General features: G+C 35.2%; 1 protein-coding gene across 7 annotated transcripts in view; it reads right to left on the bottom strand.

Moving 5' to 3' along the window:
* The window catches only part of AKAP6 (A-kinase anchoring protein 6), a 288472-nt gene that overhangs the window by 27479 nt on the left and 239476 nt on the right, over positions 1-21517 (bottom strand). For 6 of the 7 annotated variants that reach the window (XM_039351874.1, XM_039351875.1, XM_039351876.1 and 3 more), the window contains one exon: positions 1780-1995. The exons of the other annotated variant lie outside the window; for it this stretch is intronic. In XM_039351874.1, coding sequence (XP_039207808.1) covers positions 1780-1995 — 216 coding nt within the window. The remainder of the gene's footprint in view (positions 1-1779; positions 1996-21517) is intronic. 7 annotated transcript variants of the gene reach the window in all.

Genomic DNA, 21517 nt, shown 5'->3' on the forward strand with positions numbered 1-21517 from the left:
ACTTTTAATTAACAGATATCCACTTATTTAGAGGTACTGCAGTACCTCCAAGCAGTTGCCTGTCTGGAAAAAAGAAAACTGGTCCCCATCTGCAGCATTCTTGTGTGTTCAGCAGCCCACTAGGTTTTTCCCATGGCTGCTCCTTGCCTCTGCTTGAGGCAGAAGAGGACAGGACCTAAGGTGACATTGAAATGGAAGCACAACACAACAGAACAGCTCACTGCTAGTTACAGATATTTTAAGTGAAACAAAACAAAACAAAACAAAAAAATCACTGTCTCTGCTCCCGGCCATATGCCATATATGCACTGTATGAGGACATAGGGAGGGAGACAGAAAGAAGTTTGCTGCAGGATTACCTGGAGTGTCATACTTCTAGTGTGCTGTTGCTGCAAAACCAAACCACTGTTGGGGGCAAAGGTGAATTCTGCAAAGACAGCAACCATACTGTATGTCCGCTTCTTCACAAAGCACTTCTTCCACAGTGCATAATTAACCTGTGGAATTCACTGCCACCAGTGAATGAGCTTTAAATTTTAAAGCTAATTTTAGTAGCTTTAAATAGTGATTGAATATATTTATGGTTCAAACACATCTGGCTTCCAAATTAGTGGCAGGAGAATAAAGGTGGTTGAGGCTACAAAAGCATCTCATTGCCCACTCTGAGAAACAAAATGCTGGACAAAGATGGTTCTTGGTCTGATCCAGCAGAGCCATCCTTAAGTTCTGACTTATGACAACAATTGAGCCTGTAATTTCAATCTTATATTGTTGTGGTCATAATATGAGGCATCACATGCCAAGATATGAAATTATAACTCTTTTTGGTTACAATGGTCATTAAGCAAACATCTGGTTGTAAAGCAAATGCATTTTTCCCAAGGATGTGTTTTGCTGGAAACTGGAGGCAAATGCTGGAAATCAAAAAGTAAAAAAAAAAAGTCACAATTCACATTCCTGTGACTGCTACAAATGGCATTGATTGCCGAGTGCCCAAAATGTGATCCTAGGACTCTCGGATGCGTGCAGCTGTTGTAACTCTGAAAACAGGTCATAAGTAACTCTGGGGGTGTCCGTAGTAACTTTGAACCATTAAGCAATCATTCATAAGTCAAGAACTACCTGTATAATATTTCAAGCTTAAACACAACATTCATGACCTCACATTTTCCTTGCTCTGAGATTTTATTAAAGATGAGCTTGGTGCGACAGAGGAAGAAAGAACATGAAGTATATAGATATAAACTAGCAGTCACTGGCAGGTAAATGATACATACCCCAAACTGCAACCATTTCTGAAATGGAAAATCAGTTCCATAGACTTGCACAATGTCATAATGCCCCTGCCCCATTCCCTACCACAACACTAATTCAAAATTATCTTTAAAAAGGCAATCCCAGATGCACCTGATTTGCAAAAAAAAAAAGAAGAAGAAGAAAAGAAAATTGGACTGAATTATAAGAAGGACTGATGTAATTTATCTACCACTGGAGAGTTTTAGCTCTTCAGAAATCATTTCATTCAGTACAGACATCACACAATGTAAAATACAGAATTGTATTCTTTAAAATAATTTCTGCTCAACCCATTAATTGATGGATTTCATCACTGTGGAAATTAAAACGTGAATTTTAAGAAAAAAAATTCCAGAAGCAAATTATTTGGCTCCTGTTGTACCTGGCTATAACATAATAAGAAAAGTTGAGATAATGGAACAGTAAGTCCAATGGGAATGGACGGGAAGGGGTGGGAGGGTAAGTCAGACAGGTATCACTTACTGGATGCTTTGCCAACTTCTTCTGCAATCTAGTTTGCCACTGGACTGCTTGCATGATGATAGCTTCCCACCTTCTTTCAAGATTTACAATTATCAGCTGCATCGACTGATGGTCCGCATTCAGACTACAGGTATCCTGATCATCAAGGAGGTGTTGGCACAAACGTAACACTGAGCCTACCCCTCGACGCCTCTGCTTGATTTCACAGCACAGAGACTGTGGACAGAAGAAGGTCAATGTCAATATACTGTAATTGATTTTAATTGATTTTATGGTCATCTTTTAGGTTTTGCATTTTGTTTCGATTGTTGTAAGCCATCTTGAGTTCCTTTGGGGTATAAAGCAAATGTATATATTCCATGGACACATACCACTATACATTGTACATATACATTGCAAAAATCACTTGTAGATTGCAGCAGCTCTTGAGTGAACAACAGTCAGATCAAAATGCAAATGTGTTCCAATGAAGCTAATTTGAAAATGTCAGTGATGTGTCCTTTCTTTGTTCAATCTTTTTAGATTATTGGTGCCATAGGCTTAACTCATTAAGCCTATATTTATATTCATGAAGACTTTTTTAAAAAAAAACATTTAAAAAAATGTTATCTAATAAAAATATTTTTTTTTAAAAAAAGTTGCTTTCTTGGATGATTCTACATTGCTTCACAATAGGAGCAGAAGGGGGGGGGGAAGGAAATGGCTGCAAGTCCTAAAAGTAAGAAAAGTCCAAAGAAAGACTGGCACTTTTTATTTTCAGAGCAATGACTTACATCAGGAATAGATTTCTAGTTAGAGTGGTGAAGCCTACTTCTAATTGATCTTAGGCTACTTCATAAGTTTTGAAAATAATTGATTACTGGTAAAGGGACTATATTTTACAGATGAAACCCTCCATGATATATTTGAGGATGGATGGATTGAAGAGGAAGAGAGAGAGAAAGATGTAACCATCTTTACCTCTAGCTAGGATTTACCACATGGAAAACCTATTTGATAATATAATCAATGTCCTGACATGTGTCCCTTGCTGGGTATGATGGCTTGTGGTCTGCAGCCTGATTATACACAAGGCCATTTACTTCCAATAGACTCTGTCCATCCATCCACTCTGTGCCTGAAGAGAGTATCTGCTGAGGCATGATGGAAATTCAGAGACAAATGCTTTCTGCAGAAACTTCCCCTTTGTAGAATGCCATACCACCAGAAATAAGATCTGTATTTCTCAGTCTTGATTTTAAGCAAGTTGTTAAAAACTTGGCTTTTCCAGATATCTTCATGATGGTGGAGTTAAGTTTGAATCTAATCATAACATGTACGAGGGCACTATCAGTACTGATGCAATTTATTGATTGTTTGGCAGATGATTTATAATATCTAGAGCAGTGGTTCTCAACCTTTTTAATGCCGTGACCCCCAACCAGTCATTAGTCGAGGACTAAACCGGTCGTAAGTTGAGGACTACCCAACCTGTCGTAAGTCGAGGAGTTTCCCTGCCCGGGAGCGCCACACATGCATGGTGCTACCCCTTGTGCTGGCCGAGGCATAGCTGGCAAGCGGCAGAAACGGAGCAGGCCGACACACTGGCTGGGCCACCAGCTGGCCCAGCCCAAGGGAGGTAAGGCACCCGCGGGAAAAGGGGAAAAAAATGGCAGACAGCCTTGCTTGGTGACCCCCATGAAATGGTCGATCGACCCCAAATGGGGTCGCGACCCATAGGTTGAGAACCGCTGATCTAGAGATATACACCACAGTACTGGTATTTTATATTATTTTTATATTATTATAATTACTGTACTGATTTCTCTGCTCTAAACTGCTTAGAGTCTGAAGGACTGAAGCAGCATAAATGCCTTGAAATAAATAGATGTATGCAAGTTGTCTTTAGAGAGATGGACAGCATACAAGTTTGATAATTAAATAATACCATATATTATAATTTGACCTATGTGGGGCTATCCTTGATTCTAATCCCATATCTAGTATAGAACTGAGGATAATATATTTATCCCTTTGTAAAAAGCATTACAGTTTGGCAATATCCAGGTAAAAACCAAAGGGCTTTAAAATTCTGTGTGGCTTGGGCCCAGAAAACCTGAGAAAACACATCTGCCCATAAGACATCCCCCCTCCTAATTCAGTCTTTAAGATCCTCTGAAAAGATTTGTCTACAATTTGTTATGGCATATCCCATAGCATCTCTTTATCAAGCCTTTTTTTTCCCCTGTGGGAGCTCTACTTCTTTGTGATGATGATAACCTAATCTTTTTGTTTCCTTTTTTAAAAAGCCATGCAAAGGACCTGCAAAAAGAGCTTTTCAACTGCTGGTTTAAATTGTTTTAATATTTCAGGGGTTTTGATTTTATCACTTATTGTAAACTGCTGAGAGATTCACTAGGCAGTTGGTGTGATAACCTAACAATAATGAGTATGTGTTGGAGACTCATTCTATCATTTTGGAACCCAGATGTTGATGTTATATTTGCAGAATGTTCTCAGATATAAATCTACCATTATAAAAGACAGAGGATAGCAGACCTTTAAGCAGACCTTCCAAAGTAGATAGGTAGAGATATTCTGATTCTGTTTATCAGACTTCGACTAACTATAGCAATCTTGAATATTTTTACTCTCCAGAAAATCACTCCCATATTCAGATACTAACTAACAGCAGAAGCTTCACAGACTCAATGTAGCTAGATAAAATCTTTTTTATTACAAAGAACTGTAAATGCAGATCTGCTTGTTACAAACTCCAGCACTTGATATCGAACAGAGAGATACATATGTTTATGTGTATATATCAATTTAACAACCCACTAAAGGGGATATACATTAAATCTGAATGAACATAAATTATGGTTATATTTTATTGCATTAATTTATGCCATTTGCATTATTACATAGTTGTTGTCAATAATGTTATTTCCTGGAAGACCTCTATTTAACACACAAATATTCATTTAATGGACATTAAATGGTGTGGGAACTGAATGAAAAAAATGTCCATTGTATCAGAGCAAAAGTCCATTAAGCCATGATCTCAACTTAGGCTTTAAATCGTAGGCCATTTCCCCTGTTCTCTTGAGTCAACAGTCTTTTGACATTTCTTTTCTCTGTCATAATTATTAGATACATCTGCTGCACATTTACATAACAATTCTGTGTGGTCTCAAATCACTGATTGTACTCACAACTTCATGAACTTATTTATTCATGAGGTTCCTAAGCTGCTTCAATCAGTTACGATGGGCATAATAACTTATATCACTGAATATAGGATGTGTGTGTGTGTGTGTGTGTGTGTGTGTGTGTGTGTGTGTGTGTGTATGAGTATATGTATGGATGGATACATGCATGCATGTATATGCCTCCCTTTCTTTCAGGCCCAAGGCTGAATGAAATTGTTGGGTATGTCAGCTTCAGGCAGGTGTTCTTTCCTCTTGAAAATGACAAGAAGGAAATTTTGAAATCACAAATGGCCAGAGGAGAAAATTCTTTCACTCACCCTACCCCACTGTTCATGGGGGCTGATGTAAACAAAGAAGGTACGCTATTTTACTTTTCCTTCCTAGGGGGGATCACCTTGTCACACACACCCACACATTATTTAAAGATGGTTACAATGTATAAAGGTCACCATGTCAATGAAAGAATGACTTGCCTCCAGAAATTGCGAATGCTCCAACACTGGAAGTGTTAACAAGAGATTGGACAACCATTTCTCTGAAACGGTATAGGGCAGGGGTAGGCAACCTTGGCTCTTTTATGACTCGTGGACTTCAACTCCCAGAATTCCTGAGCCAGCCATGCTGCGGGGAAAGGGAGAGTTTCCAAGCTGAGCCATGCTGGCTCAGGAATTCTGGGAGTTGAAGTCCACGAGTCATAAAAGAGCCAAGGTTGCCTACCCCTGGTATAGGGTTTTCTGCTTGAGCAGGGAGTTACACTAGAAGATCTCCAAAGTCCCTTCCAACTCTGTTATTCTGTATATTCTGTATATTGACTTATTAGGAACGCATAAACCTACAAAGCATGAAGATGCTCATTTTTGAAATGCTATCTTTTCCTTGGACTGGATGATAAAGGAAAATAGGTAGCAAAAATGTAGCCATTCTATTCATGAATACTAGCAGTTTATAATTATGAAATTATTTCGTTACTTTTGTGAACACTTTTATAATGGACCAAGATATTTTTGAAACTTGCATATTTAGCTTCAGTATTTATATTTTGAATTTTGTTTACTGAAAAAATTAATAGAATGACCTAGAAGGCAGAGGAATTTCAATCTGTAATTCATACTAAGCAATATTTCCTTTTACTTGTATCCTATTCTAATGCTTTATATTTTGATTGGTCCATTCCACATCACTCTTTGTACATGTGAAGATTTACAATCAACATTGTACAGTGTTTTTAACAAGTTTGAAAAAGAACAAAGATATGTTATTCAGCTCTGGATTAAGTTCAGTATTTAGTTCACAGTGATGCTCTGCACATTTTTACCATATTATAATATATTCTTCACACTCAAGCCCTTATCAAGTCATTTAAACTATATAAAATGACAACATTTACCGAACAATCCTATGTATGAAAATATACAATGCATTTGATATGTGAAAGGTATGCAGGTAGTCCTTGAATTACAATGTAATTAAATCCACAATTTAGATTAAGGGTGTCAATGATGGCAATGGCAAAAAAGTCATGATACATCGTGACACATCATGTGATGTTGCGAGTTTGACACCCCGATTTAGATCATAAGTCATCACTGTTGTAAAATGGGTCAGCAGGTGACCAGATCCAATTTTATTATCTTCTTTGCAGTGGTTGTTAAGCAAACACAGCAGTCAGTAAGCAAATCCATTGAAGTACTGTAAATGCCCGTTTGGAGCCAAAACGTCAGGAATAAAAGTCACATGGCTCTGGGAGAATGCAAACAACCACAAATATGGGCAGGCAGGTACCCAAAATGCAATCATGTGACCATGGGGGGAGGAGGAAGATCTGGGTCCTTTGTAGCTTTTGGGGGATTCATCGTCATCATAAGTTGAGTACCAGTAGTTCTCATCTTACAACCACAACTGAGCCCAAAATCTCTGTTGCTAAGCAAGACAGTTGTTAAGTGAATTTGTCTCATTTTATGACCTGTCTTGGCACAGTTGTTAAGTGAATCACCATAAGGTTAAGTTAGTAACATGGTTTTCCCATTGACTTTTCTTGTCAGAAGGTCGCAAAAGGTGATGACATGACCCCAGGACACGGCGTCCATCATAAATATGAGCCAGTTGCCAAGCAGCCAAATTTTGATCATCTGACCACAGGGTTGTAAGTGTGAAAAATGGTCATAAGTCACTTTTTGCAGTGCCATTGTAACTTTGAATGGTCACTAAATGAACTGCTATAAGTCAAGGACTAATTTTATCTGTAATTCTTTTTTTTATAGCTTTTATTAATTTTTAAGAATTACAGTCTTTAGAGCTTAGTAAACAACATGTTGTCTGGGTTCACATATTTAACATTAACTTTTTCAATATAGATCTATTCAGTACTGCACAGTATTTTTCCCTGATCCTCCTTTCTTCCCCATATTTTTCTATTTTCCCCTCATTACACAATTACAATTGTTAGTACTATTGATGCATATGAAATTAGATATAGACATCTTTATCATATTTTACTAATATTTTAGAAATAATAATATCAATTCATAAGTCAATATCCTGTTTTTTGTGCTCTTATTAAAGTTTGATTTCCCATCAATATTTAAAGTATGTTTGTCAGATGATTTTCTCAATATTAATTACATTTATATAGCTAAAAAAATATTCACACTAATCCTCTTATTTTCAAATTTCCCACATCAAAAGAAGAAGAAATGCTATTTTAATTCTAAGTCATATCTTTCTTTATAAAAATCTAGTTATATCTAAGGGTCATCCATTCTTTTAATCATATTCAAACAGGTATATTAAACAGATAGTGTCCCCTCTGGTAGATCAAATCCTCTGTTTTTTAAGTCTAATTTTCACTTTTTTTCTTTGCCAACCAGCTTTCCAGGCCAAGGCAATTAAATCACCCAAGAATTTTCTTTCTGTTTTTGTGAAAGCTGCTTGGCAAGACAAAGACAATTTAGGCTGAGTATTTTTGGGGGGGAATTCCACCCATCCACCTTTCCTAGACATTTCCTCTACCTGCTCTATGTTCCATTTTTCTAGAATCTTCTTTCTTGTTATCAAAGGAGAAAGGAGTAAAGGGTCTTTTGTATTTTAATTGTTATATGTAGCTTGCAGTATTTTATTTGTGTATGGCAGTCCATATTTTCCTTTTCCTATATCCTCCATCTCTAGGTCCATTTTTCTTCTGCTTCACCCTCTGATTTCTGGTTTATTTGTTCATACTTTGTAGTTGTTGTCTGGAGCTTTCCAGTTGTAGCTTCAATTTGAAGATTTGGTTTTTTATATCATCTAGGTTATTTTTAGTCTCATTATGATTTCTTTTTATGTCCTCTTTGTGTGCAACAATTGTTTGATGAATTTGCTGTGGCATAGAAAATATTTCCTTCTGAAAGATATTTGTTTTTTCTTGAGGCATCATTCCTAAAAATCCTCTACTATCACCAGTCTCAGTTAGAGTGGAACAAAATTTCCTCTAGTTTTCTGGTCTTTATATATAGCCTTTATAATTATGTAATCCTTTGACTCAAGTATCCTGAAAATTATCAGTCAGGCAATGTTGTAATCCACAATGTTCCAGGTGTTCAAAATATTCAACCTCCCTGCAGCCAGACGTATTTTTCTTTCTCTCCCACTAGCTCTTGAGATTAAAAGTCCAAGCTCAGTAGGTATTTATAGTCCAAGAAAATCAGGATGATAAATATGCCAAAATATTTTCCCTTATTGCTAGTTGTTCTCCCTTAAGCTGAAAGTCACTAAGCAGCCAAGGAGCTAGTTATAGTGCTGTACTCAAATCCACCACTAGATGTCACTCAAAGTCCATTTTCCACTCTTATATCAAAGGGTTGATTTCTTATATTTCACCTCAATATTTTTTCCAAAGAGAAAATCTTAACAATTATCTCAGTTCTCAGATTTATCAAAACTGTAGCTTTGTATTACTTTCACTTCAGTATTGTGAAGTGCCGCTTCCATTCATATCTGGAGGTTTTAAGCTTCTTGGGAGCCTTTCTCAGCAAATTCAGTTGTAAAATAGTAAAGGAAGGATCAATATTCTCACCCAGTCCAAACATGCTGTTTACTATGTGCTAATTAAAGCTTTTGTTCTTCGGATGTCAGCAGCTAATGGCCAGCCGCAGAGGTGTGTCCGGTCTTTCCCCTGCCGGTTTAGAAGGCTTTCCTTGGATCGAACAGAGAGATTGCTGTCTCTCTGATTGATAAGGCACCCCTCCTTTTTCATCGCCTCTTCGGGGTGACTTTAGGCCCTTTTCAGGACCTCCAGCAGGATGAAAATGGGTGCAGAAGGCAGAGCTCTGCCTTCCTGCATCCTGTCTCACTGCGATACAAAACCGGAAGTCTTATCTGTAATTTTTTTTAGCTTGATTAACCTGAATTCTTGAATCAAGACATTGATATGAATTTTTTAATTAGAATATTCTTTTTTATGTTTCTGAATAATATAAAAAACATTCTTACATTGAAAAGTCTTCAACAGAATTATCATTGCATCTATAACATGGCTAAATTATTAATCATTAATTATTCTCTTGGACAATTTCTCTTTTTCTATTTATTTTATTGATTTATTTGCTATCCATCTCTCTGTGGGGCTACTCTGGTTGGCTTACAATGGTAGAATGTAAAAATTATTTAAAAATGTAATTATAACAATAGTAAAACAATGAAACCATAAAATAAATAATGAAAATACAGCAATATGAATTAAAAGATGGGTGGGAGGAAATAGGGCACACAGCAAGGAAGTGGGGTCAGATATTAGTCCAATAGTGTGGTATTCCCCCATTAGGTCCCCAGGCCAACTGACAGAGCCAAGTCTTCAGACTCTCACGGAAGGGCAGGAGGGTGGAGGCAGACTTCACCCCAGGGGCTGTATGTTTCAGAGGATGGGTGCTAGGGCAGAGAGGGCTCTTCTCTTGGATCCTGCCAACCAGGGTTCCTTGACTAACAGAATCAGCAGTAGGCCTCCTCTGCTGGCAGGAGTGGAACAGGCCTGCCCTACTAGGACAAGTAGGACAAGTAGGAGAAGATGGTTTATAATTAATCAAGACCCATGCCACGGAGGGCTTTAATGGTCATAACCAATACTTGAACTGCACCCAGAAGCAAACAGGCAGTCAGTTTAGCTCACGCAACAGCAGTGTGACATGGGCCATTATAGGAGCACCAAAGATTGCTCACACTGCTCCAATCTGCACTAGCTGAAGCTTCCAATTGCATTTCAGGGATGGCCCTATGCAGAACATATTGAAGTAGTCTAGACAAGAAATGTCTAGGGCTTGAATGACTGAGCACAGGGAGTCCTGATCCAGAAAAGGCCACAGCTGGTGCACAAACCAAAGTTGTACAAAGGGTCTCCTACTCATGCCCATCACTTAATCATCTAGCACAGAGGTCCCCAACCTTTTGAGCACCAGGGACTGGTTCCGTGGAGAAAGATTTTTCTCCTTTTCTCCTGGAGAGTGTGTTGTTTTGTGTGCTGCCTGCATCCCATGGATGGGCTTTGCTTGTTTGCATGGACCTATTTTTGGAATGCCGTGGCTAGTACCGGTCCATAGATCAGGGGTTGATGACCCCTGATCTAGCAAGAATTATGAGTCCAGAAGAACCCCTAAGTTGCAAACTGTCCAGAATTAAAGATGTTAAAGATTCGGCTTTGACACTCCATGCACCCAATGTCACTTAGTGTTGCTAGGGTTCAGTCCTAGCCTGTTGTCCCCAATGGTGGGATTCAAATATGTTAACAGCCGGTTCTCTGTGTGGATGCCACTTCCGGAGGTCCATTCTGGGCCTGGGCAACAAAAAATTAGCTAAACCAGCTGAATCCCACCACTGGTTGTCCCCCATTCAGGTTCCCACAGCCTCCAGGTATCATGAAAGGTAGCAACAGCATCATTCAGGTCACCAGATGTGGAGATATAAAGTTGAGTATCTTCAGCATAATGATGATACATCAACTCATGGTGACTGATGATCTCACCCATAGACTTCATGCCGATGTTAAACAGGAGTGGGAAGAGTACTGAGCTCTGCAGAATGCCACAAGAGAATGGCCAGGGGCTAGATCTCTCATTGCCTATCAACAGCAATCAGGACCAGCTTTGGAGAAAGGAGCCAAGCCAGCATAGAATTGTGCTGCCTAGCCCCAAATCCTACAGCCAGTCCAAAAGGATACCGTGATTGATGTTATCGAAGGCTACTGAGAGGTCAAGGAGATAACAAATAGTTAACCATTTTATTTATTAATGAAATAGAGCAAACAATGTAACGCAGTCATACTCACAATATATTTTCTTCTAAATGTTAATTCCAAGATGGCTTTATTAGAAGATGTCTTAGTAAGTGTATTTTATTGTAGAGCATTGCACGGTAGATATTTCATAAAATGTGCTACTTATTAATAAAAAGCATTCTATAATTATCTCAACTGGTTAAGTTCTATCCTTGATTTAATGACCATTCATTTAGCAGCCATTCTAAGTTACCACAGTAATGCTGAAAAAAATCCAGTCCACTCAGTTACGATTAATCCTCAAACTTATGACCATTGCACCACCCTTATGGTCACGTGATTGTAATTTGGGTGCTTGACAACTGACTCACATTTACAACCAGTTGCACGATCCTGCGATCACGTGATCATAATTTGCGAAAGATCAACAATACCGATCACTTAACAAACACAGATTTGCTTAGCAACCATGATCATTCACTTAACAACTATCATAAAAATGATATTAAAATTGGATCTGACTCGGTTACAATGACTCACAACCACTTGTAATAGAATGTCATTATTTCTTCAATGAGGGATCTCTCACTGTTAATACTTCTGAATCTATAAAAGATTGATCAATTTCAAAACTACCCTTATTTAGTTTATAGTAGTGCATGATTTTTATATATTCCCTCCATATTTACTTTCCTGGGGTTCATTATTAGGACAACATTCAACTGAAGGGCAAATGTAGTATTAAAACAGATACATAAGTTCTGCCAGTTTTTCAATTTGCATGATTAATTTATACACCAGCAACCCAAACATTGCTTACACAGAGATGTTCTGGTCATGTATGCAGTTCCACATTTGCAAGGCTTTCCTCTTGCACATGATCCTATTTAATGCAATACACTAAATGCTACCAAGGCTTCTCTGAAACTGGATTCCCATGATATACAAAACTTCTTACAATATGAGGAGAGATGGAGTGTTCCTCCGGCTATTGACTCCAGCTAATCAATACTCTTCACAGTCAACTTTTATTGTCTCTCCAGAGACAGTCAACAGAGAAGGAGAGGTACTTCTAAATTATCAGTGCTGAGAGTACATCCAAAGAGATCCTAATCTTCTATAAATGATATATCTGTCATTGAGAAAATTCTCAAAATCTTACCCATAGAAGCATACTTAGTTTCGTCATATCTGGGTGTTAGAGTTCATTGCTAAACAAGAAGATCTGCATGAAAATTCTGCTAGTGTTTGCTTGAAAATGAGTCAAATTCTTGCAGGAGTAGGGATTGTGATTATGCTATTGGGGAGTTAAGAAACCATTTTTCTGTCAGAGGTTGAATTCTGTTAGGGAAATGGAAACTGAAGTCAGCTGTCCAGAACCAGAATTGGATAGGGATATTAGTTTCTGATATCTTCTTTCCTTCTCTTATGAAAGGGGCAGTTCTTATCAAGGCAGGAAATTTGAAGTGAGGCCAATATTTAAGGACTCACATTGGATTAGGGGCTATGCAAACATGGCTTTGGATGCAAAAAATCTGGCTTTAGTCTGATTAAGTATCATAGGAAAATGATCACAAAAAAGCACATAGTCCTAAGCATGTAAGAAATAAATCTTATGATCCAATAGGATTTATGCCCACATAACTATGGATAGAATTACAGCCTTAAAGTAATTTACGGTCTTTTACTTGTTTGTGCCCTGTGCTATTTCTAAAATCTGTTAGAAAGGAGATGGATTAGGGCAGTTTGATAGCCAGGTTGTATTAAATATATGCACTGTGCAGAGAGTCCTTTCATCAGTATTTTTATATTTGTTATAAACAGGCATCTTTGCACATGTTAGCTGAGATTGTTATTAGCAATATATATTTTAGCTATATTTTGATTTATCCTGTGATGATTTCTTTAATTTAAAAATTAGCTACATATACTTCATAAACAAAATACTTTGGAACTTTAAAAGAGCAGCCAATTATAAGTAATCTCCCAAAGCAAAAATAAAACAAACGCCTATTCTTGAAGTGAATTATGACATGTCACATTTTTAAAGAAAATATTGGCAAATGGGAGTATTTTAACTGATTTCAAGGATAAAATAACAAAACCGTGCTTGATTACTAATAGTGAGACCTAATCTATACTAAAGCTAACTATTCTATAATTATGCAATGAAACATAAGAACTAGTCACTGAAAAATGACATGATTAAATAGTACAACATACAATCATTTGCTTTCAATTATATCAATGTATTTTTTTCTGTCCCCAAAGTCAGGCAGAAATATTGTTTTTTTAAATGCCTCTATTAAATAGGGCACCAATAATAAAAGACGATTGTCCTAATAAGCTCATTTACATAGTATATATCACATACTACAAAATTATTCTCTCCAAACAGTTTTGCTCATGGATTTGTCTCCTGATCACCATCCATCTTGCCAATATTGCAGAGTATTTCTTTAAAAGCATGCTGTTGTTTTCATAGCTGTCCTTGGAAATCTGTTGTAGAATTTCCCTTATTAATCTGTTTGAAATTGTTCTTTGTAATTACAGGGGAGAAAGTTTGGTTATAATATGCTTGCCGTCAGTTTTTATTAGGATGATGGTTGAAGGAAAATCTCAGAATGACATTTTGGAAATGCTGCCTAATTGCAAGTTAGGAACAAGGAATGACAGTTTAAAAGACATCATGAGTTCTTTTTTTCAAAAAGTGAACTGTATTTTTTTTCTATTTAAGAAACATACCTTTTATACTATTATTCACCAAATTGTTCCAGTGAAAATCTCCCTTGCCAAGATTCTTTTGTAAGAGTGCAAGATCTCACTGACAAGTTTTGAAATGGCATGTGACATTTAGTATTAAAAATATCCACATTTGTAATCAAGACCTTATTTTTCTTTCTTGGCCCATTCACAGGTGAAAAAAAATGCAAATTCTATGCTACATAAAATGTTACATTTTAACAAAAAATATTTTAAATATGTTTGATTGTTTAAGAATTATCCATGACTCATTGCTATTCAGGTTAAATAATTTAAGGAATAACCACTCCTGTCAAATTATAGGCTTTGAAATATAAGCATATAAGTACACTATAAAATTACTTGAAAACAATTAAATTTCCTGCACCATTAGCCAATAAATGGCATCTATATTTATCCCAGATCATCTCCAAAAGCATGTCATGTAGACAGAGATGTACTGAATGACTAACCAAACATAGTTTTTTTAAATTTCTCCATGTTACATCTTATGCTTAGGTTAAATTTTTAAACCTGTTCTTACTTTGTAAACTGTTTTTATTTAAAGAATATTCTTTATTGTAATTATATTTATGCTGCACAGCAAGGGAGGATCTAATGCTAATGCGATGCTAATGTACTGATATTTAGTATATGTTCCTATGTTATTAGCAGTCCACTATATCACTCTGGAAAAAATATATTAAAATTCTAATCATATAACTTAATATGAAGATTAAGTTATTCTGAAAGAAAATTCTAATAGATATAAATTCTGTATATTATTACTGAAAAGTTGGCAGCTATCACTATATCCAACTAGAATAAAAATATAATTTTATCAATCTATTAAAACATCAATCTACTTAACAAGTACAGCAATCAGCCATATTATTAACATTAAATATATTGAAATAGTAGACAGCTGTTGTGTTTTAGAACTGATTATCAGCAATAGCCAGTTTTGTCTAGTGGTCAAGGCACCAGTTTTAGACTATAAGGATAGATAATGACTGTGAGTTTTAGTCCTGCCTTTGGCATGAAAAACCAACTGGATGACCAACTTCGTCAGTCACTCTCTCTCTCTGCCTAACTCCCCTCACAGGGTTGTTGTCCTGGGAAAACAAGGAGGAGGAAAGAGTATTAGGTATGTTCATCAGCTTGAGTTATTTATAAAAATAATAAAGGTGAGGTTAAAATAAAAAATAAAATAAAATAAGTCTGCAGTCAAGAAATATGCTACAGACTAGCACTTAGTAAAGTAAAGATGAAGGAAAAGATATTCAAACGCCATGACACATCCATATTTACAAATATCTGAATTGTGCAGGGAATGGTTTTCCATATGTAACATGTTACTGAAGCAAAAATTGGATAGTGAAGAAGCAGGAGAAAAGTAGTATCGATACTTTTAAATTTGGTATTGGAGAAGACTCCTAAAAATACCAGGATACTCAAGAAAGTGAAAAAATGAATCACTGATCCAGAGATCCACTTGAGACACAAAAGGGGCAAGACAACTGCTAATAGTGACACCAACCTGACAGCACATGATTGATCAATCAATCAATCCTTAAAGTTTAAAGTAGCATTTCTAAATTGTGTCATATATTTCTGCCTAGTCAGAATTGTTAAACTGTTTGTTTTCAGCGCTGGGGATTACACTTTAAGAAGAATTATAACAGCTTGTATTACTTGCTATATAAAGTTTTTGTTTGTTATCGTGAGTTTATAAAGTATTATATTTAAATATATTCTGTTTTATTGGTCACTAATAGCAATTGTCTTGCCCCTTTTGATCCTCCAAAGCAACACCCTTGATTCTCCAAAGATGCACTCAATGCTACTGTAATCAAGTTCAACCTCTGCTGCTGGTACTTTTCTTTCCTTTCCTTTCCTTGCATTGTTATCTTTTCAAGATAACTTCACATAATATGCCCAAAATATAATAATTTGAGACTGGTCATTGTTGCTTATTCTCAATTATTTGTATTTTTAGACTATAAGGATAGATAATGAGCTCATAACAATCAGTATGCAATAATGCTTTTGAAACTGGACATTTACTCAAAGATGATTCTTTGGTTGTCTTAGGGGCTGTGTTAAATGTTAATTTTAAGTATAAGAAAAAAATTAAGTTGATGGGCTCAGGTGGTGTTCTTACCTATCCTTATTCAAGGGGACTGAAAAGAGAAAGGAGAATACTACAAAGTGAATAACTGGCAATATGCCAGGTGATTAGAAAACAGCAAATGTTATTTGTATCCTGATACAAGGGAAAAAGAAAATACATAGATCAATAATGTGATAGGCAATCATGGGAAGTTTCTTGCATGGTTATAAAGTGATTGATCAGAAGGAATTTAAAAAAAAATGTGATCATTAGAGGAAATCGGCATTGGCATGGTAGGTTAACTTTATTTCATTTTTTTATTGCATAATTTCATTAGTAAATTGTGGAAATGTTTTATACATAATGATTCTTTTTTTTTTATTGAAAAAATTTTTAAAAACTTTTACAAAGACAGAAAAAAAACAATAACAACAACAACAAAAAAAACCAAAACAATACAACCCTCCCCCAACCCCTCCCAAACCACCCCCTCCCTCCCCCCCGGAGCTTCCCAGAGCAGAATATAGGCTTAATTTAAAAAAATTAACAAAATTATAAGATAATTAAAAATAAAATATATATGAAAAAAGAATTATAATCCTTAAAAAGAGAAAGTATTTAAAAAAGAAAAACAAAGAAAAAAAGAAAAAGTAGAGTTTTTATACAAATTATAAAAAAGCTAAATGATATTTTTTCAAATCCAATTTAAATTGTATGAAATTTATCCATTTTTCCCATACAGCAAAAAATTTCTCTTGCGTTTGCTCTTTTAAGAAAGCCGAAATCTTTGCCATTTCTGCCAAGTAAGATACTTTAAAAAACCACTCTTGCAAGGTAGGCAAAGATTCCTTCTTCCAGTATTGACCTACTAACAGCCTTGCGGCTGTAATCAGATTCAACATCAATATAACCTCCTTAGCATCACAATCAGTAACAATACCAAGCAAAAACAATTGTGGAGTAAATTTTACCCTCTTTCTAAAAATTCTCTGAATGTTCCACCATATCTTAATCCAAAAAGCTTTTATATTTTTACACGACCACCAAATATGATAATAAGTGGCATCCAGGCAGCCACATCTCCAACATTTAGGCTGTAAGTCAGGATACATGAAAGACATCTTTTGTGGATCAAGGTGCCATCTATAAAACATTTTATAAAAATTCTCCCTTAAATTCTGGGCTTGTGTAAACTTAACATTTCTCACCCAGATAGTTTCCCAGGTATCCAGTAGAACTGGTTCACCAAAATTCTGCGCCCATTTAATCATACAGTCTTTAATTAATTCTGATTCTGAATCCAGTTCCACTAGCACCCCATAAATTCTCTTAATGTGAGTTTGTCTTTGATCCTTTACTTGCTTAAAAAGATTTTCATCTTCTCTAAGCAGGCCTAAATTACGGTCCATCTTCCATCTATCTACTAATTGTCTATATTGAAACCAAGAATAGGTAATATTTTCATGTGCTAGGTCTTCCAAAGATTTTAACTGCCAATTTTGACCATCCCATCTAAGTAATTGTGTATAAGACACCGTATCCATTTTAACACCTCTCTTTATCCCCTCTATCGCATGCCAAGGTATAGCCCATAATGGTATTTTAAAATCACTTTTATAATATTTCCTCCAAACCCTAAGTAAAGAGATCCTTATAATATGAGATTTAAAGGCCCAATCCACTTTTTTATTAAATATTAAATAGGCATGCCAACCAAAAAGTAAATCCCATCCCTCCAAATGGAGTATCTCTGAATTTGTTAAATTTACCCAATCACTAATTAATGTTAAGACCACAGCATCATAATATAATTTCAAATTCGGTACCTTGAGTCCACCTCTCTCACGGAAGTCCTGCATAATTTTAAACTTTACCCTTGGTTTTTTCCCTGCCCAAATAAATTTATTAATGCCTTTCTGCCATTCATTTAAATTAACCTCATTCTTTAAAATAGGTAACATTTGAAATAAAAAGAGAAATTTTGGCAGGACATTCATTTTAATCACTGCAATTCTTCCCATGAGAGATAGCTGTAAGTTCTCCCAATTTTTCAAGTCTTTTTGTACCCTGACCCACAACCTTTCATAGTTATTCTTAAACAATTTTACATTAGAAACAGATAAAATAACCCCCAGATATTTTATCTTATCAACAATTTCAAAACCAGTCAAATTAGCCAAAATCTGTTTATCACAAGTAGTCATATTTCTAGATAATATTTTAGTCTTATTATTATTAATTTTGAAACCCGAAACTAATCCATATTGATATATCAGCTGTAATAACTTCACTACAGAATAAGTAGGTTGAGACAAAGTAACCACCAAGTCATCTGCAAAAGCTCTTAACTTTTTTATTAACTTCTATTCCTCTTATTTCCTGCGACTCTCGGATTTTAATCAACAAAATTTCCAATGTTAAAACAAACAGCAACGGTGACAAAGGACATCCCTGTCTAGTACCTTTTTCTATTGTAAAAACCTCTGACAAACCCCCATTAACAATAAGTTGTGCCGTTTTTTTTTTTATTGAAAATTTTTAAAAGTTTTACAAATATACAACCAAAAAAGAATCAACCCTCACCCCATCCCTCCCGAGCCCACCCCTCCCTCCCCCCTCCCCGAACTTCCCAGAACTGAATATAGGCTTATCTAAAATTTTAAAATATCTAAACAAATTTTACATCTTATAATAATAAAATATATATAAACATTAATAAAAAAATACTTAAAAAAGAAAAAAGAAAGAAAGGAAAGAGAGAGAGAAAGAGAAAAAAAAGATAAAAAAGAAAAAACAAGAGACGGAAAAAAAAGAAAAAACAATCTATACAAGTTATAAGAAAGCTAAATGATATTTTTCCATATCCAAATTATATTGTATAAAATTTATCCATTTTTCCCATACAACAAAAAATTTCTCTTGAGATTGCTCCTTTAAGAAAGCCGAAATCTTTGCCATTTCCGCCAAATAAGAAACTTTATAAAACTACTCTTGCAAAGTAGGCAAAGAATCCTTCTTCCAATATTGTCCAACTAACAGCCTAGCGGCTGTAATCAAATTTAGCATCAATATAACTTCCTTAGCATCACAGTCAGTAATAATGCCTAATAAAAATAATTGCGGGGTAAATTTTACTCTCCTTCTAAAAATTCTTTGAATATTCCACCATATCTTAATCCAAAAGGCTTTTATATTTTTATACGACCACCAAATATGAAAATAAGTAGCATCCAAACAACCACATCTCCAACATTTAGGCTGTAGATCAGGGTACATAATGGACATTTTCTTTGATCAAGGTGCCATCTATAAAACATTTTATAAAAGTTCTCTCTTAAGTTCTGTGCTTGTGTGAATTTAACATTCCTCACCCAAATAAGTTCCCAAGTATCCAGTGAAATTGATTCACCGATATTTTGTGCCCATTTAATCATACAATCTTTAATTAATTCAGATTCTGAATCCATTTCCACTAAGACCCCATAAACCCTCTTAATATGGGTTGGTCTTTGATCCCTTACTTGTTTGATGAGATTTTCATCTTCTCTAAGCCATCCCATATTACAATCCGTCTTCCATCTATCCACTATTTGTCTATATTGAAACCATGAATAAGTAAAATTTTCATGTGTTAAATCTTCCAAAGATTTTAACTGCCAATTTTGACCATCCCATCTAAGTAATTGTATATAAGAAACCGTATCCATCTTGACTCCTTTCTTTATTCCCTCTATCGCATGCCAAGGTATGGCCCATAATGGTATTTTAAAATCACTTCTATAATATTTCCTCCACACCCTAAGCAAAGAAATTCTTATAATATGAGATTTAAAAACCCGGTCCATTTTTTTATTAAAAATTAAATAGGCATGCCATCCAAAAAGTAAATCCCAGCCTTCCAAATGGAGTATTTCTACATTTGTTAAATTCACCCAATCACTAATCAATGTTAGTACCACCGTATCATAATACAATTTCAAATTTGGTACCTTGAGTCCACCTCTCTCACGGAAATTCCTTCTGTACCCCAATCCACAACTTTTCATAATTATTTTTATACAGTTTTGCATTAGAAGCAGATAGTGTAACCCCCAAATATTTTACCTTGTCAACAACTTCAAAATCTGTTAGATTGATCAAAGTCTGTTTATCACAATTAGTCATATTTTTGGTAATATTTTGGTCTTATTATTATTAATTTTAAAACCCGAGACACACCCATATTGCTGAATCAGTTGTAATAATTTAACTGCCGAATAAGTAGGTTGATACAAAGTAACAACCAAGTCATCTGCAAAAGCTCTTAACTTATATTCTTTTTTATTAATTTCTATTCCTTTTATTTCTTGAGACTCCCAAATTTTAATCAACAAAATTTCCAATGTTAAAACAAACAATAGCGGAGATAATGGACATCCCTGTCTTGTACCTTTTTCTATTGTGAAAACCTCTGATAAACCCCCATTTACGATAAGTTGAGCAGTCTGTTTTTGATATATATTAGATAAAACTTGTAATATATTTTGTCCAAAATTCATCTCCTTAATTAAGCATAACATAAACTGCCAATTCAACTGGTCAAAGGCTTTTTCAGCATCCAAAAATATCAGCCCTACAGGGACTTGGTTGTTTTTATCTAAATATTCTAATAAATTAATAATTTGTCTAATATTATTTTTCATATACCTTCCAGTTATAAAACCTGATTGATCCTTATGTATAAGCTGCTGCCAAACCCCCATGAACCTATTAGCTATAATTTTTGCAAAAATTTTATAATCCACATTTAAAAGAGATATAGGCCTATAGTTCTTAGGCAAGGTGAGATCTTGGTCCTCTTTTGGAATCAAAGATATAAAAGCATTACGCCATGACGGAGGGATCTCTAAGCCCTGTAATATATTATTAAAAAGCTCACATAACGGTTGGGTCATCTCTTCTACTAAAGTTTTATAATAAATAGACGTCAAACCATCCGTACCCGGCGCCTTGCCTAATTTCAATTGCTTAATAGCTGTCACAACTTCCTCATTAGTAATTAAACCATTAATCTCTTTTTTCTGATCTTCTGTTAATTTAGGAAAATTAGCTTTACTTAAGTAATTGTTTATATCTGTAGTTTGTACATTAGTACTCTTATATAATTTTTGATAATAATCTAAGAAAGATTTCTTTATCAATTCTTTCTGATAAACCAATTTACCATAATAATTTATTTTGTCTATAATTCTCTGTCTCTGTTTCTTTCTTAACTGATAAACCAACCATCTCCCTGGTTTATTAGCATTACAAAATGTATTTTGTTTCATAAACAATAAGTTGGTTGCAGCTTGATCAGCCATCAACATATTAAATTGTGTTTTTAACAATTCTATAGCTCCTTTCATCTTTTCATCTGAAGGATTTGAAATTAAAAGTTTCTCTTTTAATTTAATCTCATCTTCTAATTCT

This window comes from Crotalus tigris, unplaced genomic scaffold, assembly GCF_016545835.1.
Source record: "Crotalus tigris isolate CLP2741 ecotype Arizona unplaced genomic scaffold, ASM1654583v1 scf7180000018371.15429387391:27106975, whole genome shotgun sequence".
Lineage (NCBI taxonomy): Eukaryota > Metazoa > Chordata > Lepidosauria > Squamata > Viperidae > Crotalus > Crotalus tigris.